The sequence below is a fragment of the Rattus norvegicus genome, chromosome 19 (assembly GCF_036323735.1).
Source record: "Rattus norvegicus strain BN/NHsdMcwi chromosome 19, GRCr8, whole genome shotgun sequence".
NCBI classification, from domain to species: domain Eukaryota; kingdom Metazoa; phylum Chordata; class Mammalia; order Rodentia; family Muridae; genus Rattus; species Rattus norvegicus.
In genome coordinates, this window is record NC_086037.1 from 15835902 (window position 1) to 15845019 (window position 9118).

At 42.4% G+C, this 9118-nt stretch overlaps 1 protein-coding gene across 1 annotated transcript; it reads right to left on the minus strand.

Moving 5' to 3' along the window:
* Positions 1 to 695: 695 nt before the first annotated feature.
* LOC134483160 (disks large homolog 5-like) lies at positions 696 to 4873 on the minus strand. The gene is made up of 4 exons (XM_063278417.1): positions 4789 to 4873; positions 3566 to 3725; positions 2031 to 2174; positions 696 to 1398 (listed from the first exon to the last, which is right to left on the minus strand). The coding sequence occupies exons 1-4, from the start codon at positions 4868 to 4870 to the stop codon at positions 1218 to 1220; spliced, it is 567 nt and encodes a 188-aa protein (XP_063134487.1). The 5' UTR covers positions 4871 to 4873; the 3' UTR covers positions 696 to 1217.
* Positions 4874 to 9118: the final 4245 nt, after the last annotated feature.

The following is a 9118-nucleotide window of genomic DNA, read 5'->3' on the forward strand; positions in this document are numbered from 1 at the left end:
CTTGAATAAGATGGTCCTAAGAGTCAAGAGTTACAAATCAATTTTTATTCATAAGGAATACAATTTACAAAAAACAGGCATAAAATGAACAACTAAAATGGTATAAAAATGAAAAACAGTAACAAGAATATATAACTATGAAATAACAAAAAGAAAACTTCAATGAAAATCATAACCAAAAACATTTCTTAACAGCATTTTCTTAATGAACATTTAGAAACACAGTTGTAGTGCTGTTTCTCCTCTAGGACGTGAGATGTCAAGGCAGTCCCCTCAGTTGTCTCTCAAATGGTGTTGTCGGTAGGAGAGAGGAGGAAGACCTCAATGAGACAGGCTGGCATACGGATACATAAATTTAGGGTTTCTATACATTGAGGAAATTATCTGAGAAGAATATTCCCCCAAAAAGTCTTTGACTGTGAGGATTGTCGTCACAGGGAACTCCTGAGAGAGAAACTCATTCCTCAGGGGGCTGTCTTCCTGGGATCCGTCCTATGCCATGTCTCCTGCAGTTTCTGAGACCTGGGAGGACAAGGCAGCTATTAAGACACTGATTTGGTGGGGACATGCATACCAGCTGTCAAGTTGCTGCCTTCTGTCCCCTCAGCTACATTGGACAGACAGCACTGATCTTTTCACTGAAATCATTGCTGATATCTCTGCAGGCTGGGAACATCACCAGCAACCCTCACAGTACTGTGGGAGAACAAGCTGCTCCTCAGACTCTACCAGTGCAAACCAGAAATGGGGAAATGGGGAGAGACCTAATTGGGGTGCAGGAAGAAAGAGAAGGCCACATTATACCCAGATCAAAGCCAATGACCAGGACTCATTTGCCATTTGCACTTGGTTCTTATCCCTACAAGGTGCTTCCAACCATAACATGACCCCTGTATGACCTTTGTCACACGACCAAGAACTCGTTGAAAACTCTTCATAGCATCCAATCTGTGATAGGGAGATGCACTCATATGATATGTTATTCCTCTGTCACCATTTCTGGACTGCAGTTTCAAAAAGGGCAGAGAAGTATAATTGCCAATAATTCAGTTTCTGAAAAGTGGTTAACATCCCAGAATACTTGTGCATAGACAGAGCAATGAATAACTCTATCACATGAAGTGGGTGACTGATTGGGTGTGGGGAGATTAGAAAGATGATAGGGGAAGCAAAGATGTATCCAATAGGCAAATGGTGTCAGACATTGTTAATCTGACTCAGCTGCTCGTTCCTACCACATTTTGCTGGGTCTGGAGGTTGCTGGTCTTCTCCTGTTCGTCTTCATCTTTCCGGTTCAACTCAAACAAATATCGCTGTACCTCCTTGCTCTCCTGCTTCAATGTGACCAACTTCTTCTTCATACATGCCTGGTCCATCAGGAGCCGGCTGTGCAGGTTGCTGGAAACACACTCTGCATAGTAAGATCCTGAAGCCTCTTCCTCCCATTCCAACTGCCAAATCCCACAAACTCTACCAGGACCCAGATACCCATAAAGACTTCATAGAATACATCTCCATACATGTAAGGCTGCTCCACAAACAGCAAACGGCCAATCCAGGGAAGAATAAATTGTTTCTGTGACCCAAGCACCAATAAGAGTCCATGTCTGTCCAAAAGAACAAGGGATCTACAACTATCCATGAGAGCCCAATGCATCGGGACAGCATCAATTAGTAGGCAGTAAACAACCACAAGAGGACAGTAGAACCAAGGAAGGTCATGCTAACCATGTGGTCCACACATTGAGCTTTGTTAAACCTGGTATGACCCCAGAGCCGCAGGTTGGCTTAATAACACTCTGATGCCTGAATCAGTGTAGTCCTATCCAGAGCCTTCTAAAGATGCATAGACACTGTGGTGATAAGTAACAGTCTCTTATGGAACTGAAACTGAGTCCAAAAGACCCACGGCACAGTGATATTTAAACAGCAGAAGAGATGGACCCAGAGCTGCAGACCCTCCGGTCCAGAACAAAGAGAGGCAGACATGGCCATTCCACAAGTGATGGGCCCTTCTGACCAGTACTTACCGATAGAAGTTAATCTCCTTCTTGATCTCCTGAAATTTCTCCCGATGTTCAATGTTCTTTGTGTCTAAGTTGTGCAGTAATGACATGACCTCTTTCTCCTTTATCTTCAAGTCTTCATAAAATGGATTTGTCCTGAAGTACGGGCTGGCCCCAGGAAGATAGAACCCAATGAACATAGAGGTTTAGGATTATATGAACTCAGGCTGTGCCCTGTACTACCCCAGCCCTGGAAGGACACTTTTTAAATTCTACATATTTGGATCTTCTTCAGCTTCAGAAACTTGGAATTGTGTGCCCAGGACAACAGAAGCTAAGCACCCAGATAAAGGGTTCCCTGGCTCACTTTTTTCAATCAGGAGGGCTGGATCTGCATTCAAACCTGTTATGCTGTCAAGAGCCTAGGCCCCAGAGCTTACCCAACCACACACACACACACACACACACACACACACACACACACACACACACACACACACACATCCAGAAACCTCTGATTTCATTTTTCCTGTTTTGACAAGTGGAATGCTACAAGCCGAATAACTAATATTCTAGAGGCAGACAGTACACATAATTCTGGAGATGAGACCAGATATTGCCACAAACTTATAATCTGCCCAAGGCATACAAATGTATAGACAAATGTGACTACACAGGCAAAGAACTGTGCTGTTGAAAGTGGGGCTTCCAAAATAAAGCACTTACACCTCCATGAAACTATTATAAAGGTAAATCCTGAGGTCAAAAAACAGACCCCTAAATTCCAAAGGTGGAGGGATAGAGAAACATATAAAGGTTGTGCATATGCATGCAAAGCTGTGCACACAGAGACACACAAACTGGGGCACACCCACAAGAAAAGAAAAGTAAGGTCTCCAGCTCCGAAAAAAAGAACCAAAAAAAAAAAAAAAAGAAAAAGAAAAGAAAAGTAAACAGACTCAGAGAATGAGAAAGAGAGACAAATATGGAAAGAGCACAATGGGAATCAGTAGAAATGTAAGCACCATTACTGTCTCAGTGTTTAAGGCACACAGACAAGAAGGAACAGGCCTGAGCCTCAGGCCTTCTTTTTTTTTTTTAATTTTTTTTTGTTCTTTTTTTCGGAGCTGGGGACCAAACCCAGGGCCTTGCGCTTCCTAGGCAAGCGCTCTACCAATGAGCTAAATCCCCAACCCCGCCTCAGGCCTTCTAGTTAAGCATGGAGATGAACAATGTGGGACCTGTCACCTAAGGGTGCTGCCAGGAGATGATAGCATTCAGTCACCTTCCTAGCAAGTACAAACACTGTCCACAAACTCACAGCACCTAGAACCTTGCAAACTGCCACCTGTCAAGGGCTTTCCAATTGTACACTGGGAACTCATGCTCCAGTGACTTTATCCCTGAATTCTTCACTCACATCACAAGTTCAGATTTTCAACAGGCGGAATCAGAGAGTCCATTTCCAAACTCACTCCTCAGTAAGGGTCAGGTTCTGAATCTCCTCTCTATGGGAGATGAGGTTTAGAACAAGGTCCTTTGTTTGGAGCAATGCATACCTCTTGCTCATGGATCCACCTGTCACATAAAGGAGGCGATCTGTCAGCTCATTTCTCTCCTTGGTAGTTAGCTCCAGTTCTCTATTCAGCCTCTCCTCTTCCTCGTTGGCCTGCACCTTGTTTAGGATATTTTCAGGGGATGACATCTGTCTGCAGGCCGCTGTAGGTAGAAGAACACAAGTGAACCCGCATGGGGCGAATGCACAGAGCATACACAGACCACAGTGAGGTCCAAACAGGAGAACATGCTTGGAAGCCAGTGTCACTGCAAGGAGTTTGGTCTATATGTAAGAGGCCTCCTAAGTGGATCACAGTTCCCCCACTACTATATAGAGACCAAGAGATGTAAGCAGCCAGGTGTTCCCTATGCCCGCCCACACAGGCTTACAAGTACCAGAGAGATGCCTTCTCCAGGATTATTATCAGGTACGCAGGCTACAACCTGGTTTCAGGACCCTCACCCCTCTGGTTTCAGAAGTCAGATCATCAATTCAGCATCCACAATGACTTGATTGATCAGGGATACTCAGATATCCTACACTGTTACTCTAGTCCAATAACTTTGCATTAAAATGTCATGTAGGGGGAGGACATGGTCAACAGACTTATTAATTACCCCTACTGAAATGACAAATGCCCCAGAAGTGTCAGTAGGTTACAGGCTCTTTCTCTACCTGCCCCATATAGTTTGGCTACTGTAGAAAAATATCTTCCACACAGAACCTCTAATATATGAAGGTAAGATTGGCCCCGTCAGCCAGAGGTAGTCAGAGGAGTTCTAAGAATATAAGGTCATGTCAGGAGCACAATTCTCTCCCTCTTACTACTGTCAGATAGTCACTGAATTTAAAGAAGCAATGAAAGTGAAGTACATTGATGCCCTGTTTAATTCAGAAAAGTTATACCCTCCATGACTACTTATGGTGTTATTATATCAATTTAACATACCGAATGCACTGTAAAAGTAAAGACTAGAAGTTCACCCAATAATAGCATAGGCATTGCCATATCCTCCATGTGGCTATGGAGAAACTAATGATGTGAAAATGACTTTCATGAATTGTGATAATCATGGAATTCAATATCTGTGGAGATGTTCCAGTGGTTGTGGCCCATTACTAAAAAGGCCAGCGGAAGACCCCCACACACACCCCTGACAGGAAGCTCAACATACACTGCCCAGAACTTACTCCACATTCCCCATGTCCTGTGTCCATCATTACCTTTAGGTTTCATTTGCTTCACTCTAGACTCTTCTCTATCAACATCAACTCTCCCAAAGCGCCTACAAAGACGGGCAAACATGTCTGTGGATATATCCTTTGGACACTAAGAGAAAAAGTAGGGAATTGGTTGTCACAACAATACTGGTGACATCACAGGGATTCCAAGGTCTCTCTAGGAGACAATGGAATGTCCACAAAGGGACGGCTGATGTCATGGAGAACAGACTTTGCCTCCTTGCTAATGTTCTCCCTGTACTGAGCAAAAGCTGATGTGCCCTTTTCAGGGGACTTCCCTGTGGCATAGCCACTGAGCACCACATGCTTCCAAAGCCAAATTTGGCTCTAGGCTTGATTGGAAAAACCTAAGTCATTGCTATGTATCTAAATGAGTGCTTCTCCCCAATCCCTGCACAGAAATGTTTCATCCTACCTCAAATTCTCCTCAGTCAGCAATATTACCCATTAAAGATTACTGAGAAATCACACCAGTTCCTATAAGTAGCCAAAGAGGTCTCCTGTCTCATCATGTGCAGGTGCATGAAATCACACCCAGAAATAGCCTGTAGGGTAGGTTGCAATGTGGGTGTGTGTTATAGGTACAACCTGAAGCTTTGTGCTTAACATTTGACAGTTGCCACCAGATTCCTTAGGAGAAAGAATTGCATTCATTATGGTCCTGGCAACAATGTGGTGATCTGTTAGGAGAGGAAACTGAAATATTGGATCCACAAGTGAATGCACCCTCAGGCTGAGTGTGGGGCTCTCCTCTTTGCACTTAAGTTACCAAAGTAGGATTGCTTACAGGCCTCTCTAAGCTATAACGTGTGATTTCATCTGAAAAATAAAATAGTCAGCAAATGTGGGGGGGGGGATGCAGCCAAAGGAGTAGGACAAGCCTAGAGACATAACTCAGTGGACAGAGTAAGAAACAAGCATCTTCACTCCTGTTTCATGGATCACCCCACAAAACACAAAAGCATCTATCATACTAAAAAAAAAAAAAAAAAAAAAAAAAACAAGTTATTTTATTGAATGCATTGAATGCATACACTAATACTGTTTACAGTATTAGTGGCAAAGCTCAGATTTTGGGGGCAGATACATGACTTGAACTATCTTCCTGACAACATATAAAGCAATAAATAAATAAATAAATAAATAAATAAATAAATAAATAAGAAAAAAACACAAAAATAAAAAACACAAAAAGCACAAGCCTCCCATGTGAAGTTACAGAAGAGTGATCCAGTGGTCACTTCTGACCAGGCCATTTTAGCTATGACGGTGCATAGTGACCCTTAATTTGATGGGTCCTATATAAAGCTTTGTGCAAATTGTCATTTTAACAAACCTCATCCAGAACATACATAACGACACAGGATATGATTGCCATGTCCTTGCTGTGTATCAAGTTATTTTTCTGTGTCCTTGATTGTCAGGCATATTACAGCAACAATCTGAGATGGCTGGTAGACTTGGAAGAAAGTGGATATGAAAGATCCCCGTTTGATATCAGTACAGCCATTTCGTAAGCATGAGAATCTTTTAAGCTGGCCCTCGCTTAGCCCCTAGACGTTAGACAATAGACCAGAAAGTACAGAAAGCACATTCCCACCCACTCTCTAGGAAGCTGCCCGACCATAAGAACAGAGGGTATAGAACATATTTACTGCAGGGCAATTACAAGACAGGAAACATCTCTGGGAAGCTGACTGACCACTATAGAAGTGAGATATCCTTGGTACTGAATGCAGCTGTGCTATAGGCTGACATCACTATAGCCTTGTCCTGGGAACTCCAGAAGAGAAACACCTACCAAGACAGATATCCTTGGTCCTTGTCCTGGGAACCCCAGGATAAGAAAACATATATCAAGTCAGAAATCCTTCCTATTGAAATAGCTACATTGATGTGGTTACGGCCTTATCCCAGGACGAGAAACATCTGCCTAGTTATTCTTGGCACCGAAATAGCTGAGCTAATGAAACTGTGTGATCATAAATGACGGTTTAAGCTGTACATTTCTGTTGTTTGAGGCTCCTTACATCCCTCCTCGTGAGGACTGTGTCGAGCCCCAGTGCATTGGTATCCCAAAGTAAACCTCTTGTTTTTACATCAAGACTGAGTCCTGTGTGTTCATGGGGTGGTGATTGTCCTCAGGACTGGAGCGAGAGTCTCCTCTGTCTGAGGGTCTTTCAGATAAAGCTATAGTTGTGGGTTACACACCTCAATTCTCATTGGCTAATGCTGTCCTCACAGTCCTTGGAGGCCCCTTTGTAAGACTACCTTTTGGAAAGTAGAAGCAGCTTTATTTGAGCTCAAAGTGAACGTGATGAGCAACGTAGAGAACAAGATGGGGTAATTGAGAACCTGTCTAAAACCAGCACAGAAACCCACCCTTCATTCAAAGCATCATCTACCAATTCTTGAATTTTTACCATTCTCTACCAACCAGTCTTTCATTCAGGAAAGGTAGAAAAAAACTGGAAATGATCTTTTTATTCTAAGGATCTTGATCTGTCTTTCCTTTGGTCCACGTTAAGAACAAATGAAATGGGTATCACCATCTGAACAACTTAGTATCACCTACTCAGCATTTCTAGCCTAATACTGTGCCTATGGTAATCTCAAGCTTCCCTGAGTGTTGCTGCCCCAGCAAGAAGAATGAAGAACTGAGGTCAAACCCCACTGAACCTTTCAAGGTTTTAGAAGAAAGCCATCAGAGATACTGCACTTCTTTGTCCTTAGATTAAATCAAGATGATACAACGTTAATCTATTGGGATATTCAACCATACATCTTCCTCACAACCCCACCTATCTGAGTTCATTGCTTGGCAGAATTCATGCCCCACCATCCTAGATATTTCTTGATTCATTGCTGCCAAGGGCCAGGTTTCCTGAATTTTGTTTTTTATGGAATTGGGTGTAGTCAATCATAGTTGCCCTCTGTAAGAAATGACAAATATCTATAATAACTGACCACACTGTACTTGTGTATACAAGTACTGTAGTGGAAAATTCAGCATAACTGAGGAGTGGGAAATCACCACTGTGTCCTGGCCTTTCTCTGCCCATATCACAGCTCACAGGTGGCTGGGGCAAACCTTGAGTTCCTCTGTAGAAACAGAGTGAGGATGAATGGACACTGAGCAGGCAGAGCAACACAGCTGAGGCAACTCAATTCCAGCAACAAATGCATTATGTGTTTCCCATCTTAACAGCTCCTTTTGAGGACTTGTCCCCACACCTAGCTTAAACACAGCAATTTTCATACATGCCAGCCTGCTATTTCATATTGTTGCTGTAATACGCCTCCACATCTTAGATTTCAAAAAAGAAAGAAAATAAACCTGACAGTGAGAAGGGTGATGCTTGTCAACATCTAGTGCGTTAGGGGCCCAAGTACAGTCACAAATAACCAGGACACAGGGGATGCAGAGCAAAGGCAGATGCAACTGCATGCAGTTGCAAGTTTAATAACCCTTATATATGCATGAATATGGATTACCTCACTTTCCCTTTTGGCAAGATATAATAAGATCGTTATTCCCATGATACCAGGAACGACTGAGGCAAGACTAGGCAAAGAAGTGAGACTAAGCAAAGGCTTCTCCTTAAAATATCTGTATAGCAAATCACCCCTCTTCCTAGTATCACAATATGCTTGTCATAACCCAGAGAGCATGAGAGCCGCTTCCACAAAAAACGGACACAGTACAGCATAGTGTAAGGTAAAGTGAGAAAAACATTTTCTTCTCAAGAGCAGCATTGCAGCCCCTGCTTGCATCTCTCAGCCGTCTTTCCTTGATCCTGTCTGGGAAGTGTCTCTCAGTGACTCCTCAATTTCTCTCTTTGTCCTTTGTTTTAAAAGTAACACTTTCTATAACATAGCTAAATGTCCTTGAAGGGTTTTAATCATGCAAAAAGAAAGCAATATAATATATAATGTATGCAACCTTTAATGAGTGTATCTATTTTCTTAGGGGTATTATTCAGATACCTTCCCAGATCTGGATTTAACTTTGGTAATTGTTATCTGTCTACAAAATCAACAATATCGAATAAATATTCCAGTTTTTTGGCATAAAGTCCTCGGGAGTAAGAACTAATGATTTTGGAATTTGCTCGGTGTCTATTGTTATGTCCCTCATTTCATTTCTGATTTTTAATTCATGTATTGTCTCTCTTGTGCATTGTTAGTTTGAGGAAGGGGTTGTCTCTATTGTGGATCTTCTCAAAAAAAAAAAAGAGGAAGAAAAGACAGCTCTTGCTTTCCTTGACTTTGTATTTTTCTCTTTGTTTCTAAAGGCTTGATTTCAACCCTG

What these genes read in the sequence shown, in the direction of transcription:
- LOC134483160 (XM_063278417.1), bottom strand. Translation starts at nt 4,870, where the DNA reads ATGTTTGCCCGTCTTTGTAGGCGCTTTGGGAGAGTTGATGTTGATAGA. An exon ending in GAAGCAAATGAAACCTAAAG is followed by an intron (nt 3,726 to 4,788) that starts GTAATGATGGAC and finishes TTCTACCTACAG; the next exon opens with CGGCCTGCAGACAGATGTCA. An exon ending in GGTGGATCCATGAGCAAGAG is followed by an intron (nt 2,175 to 3,565) that starts GTATGCATTGCT and finishes TCCTGGGGCCAG; the next exon opens with CCCGTACTTCAGGACAAATC.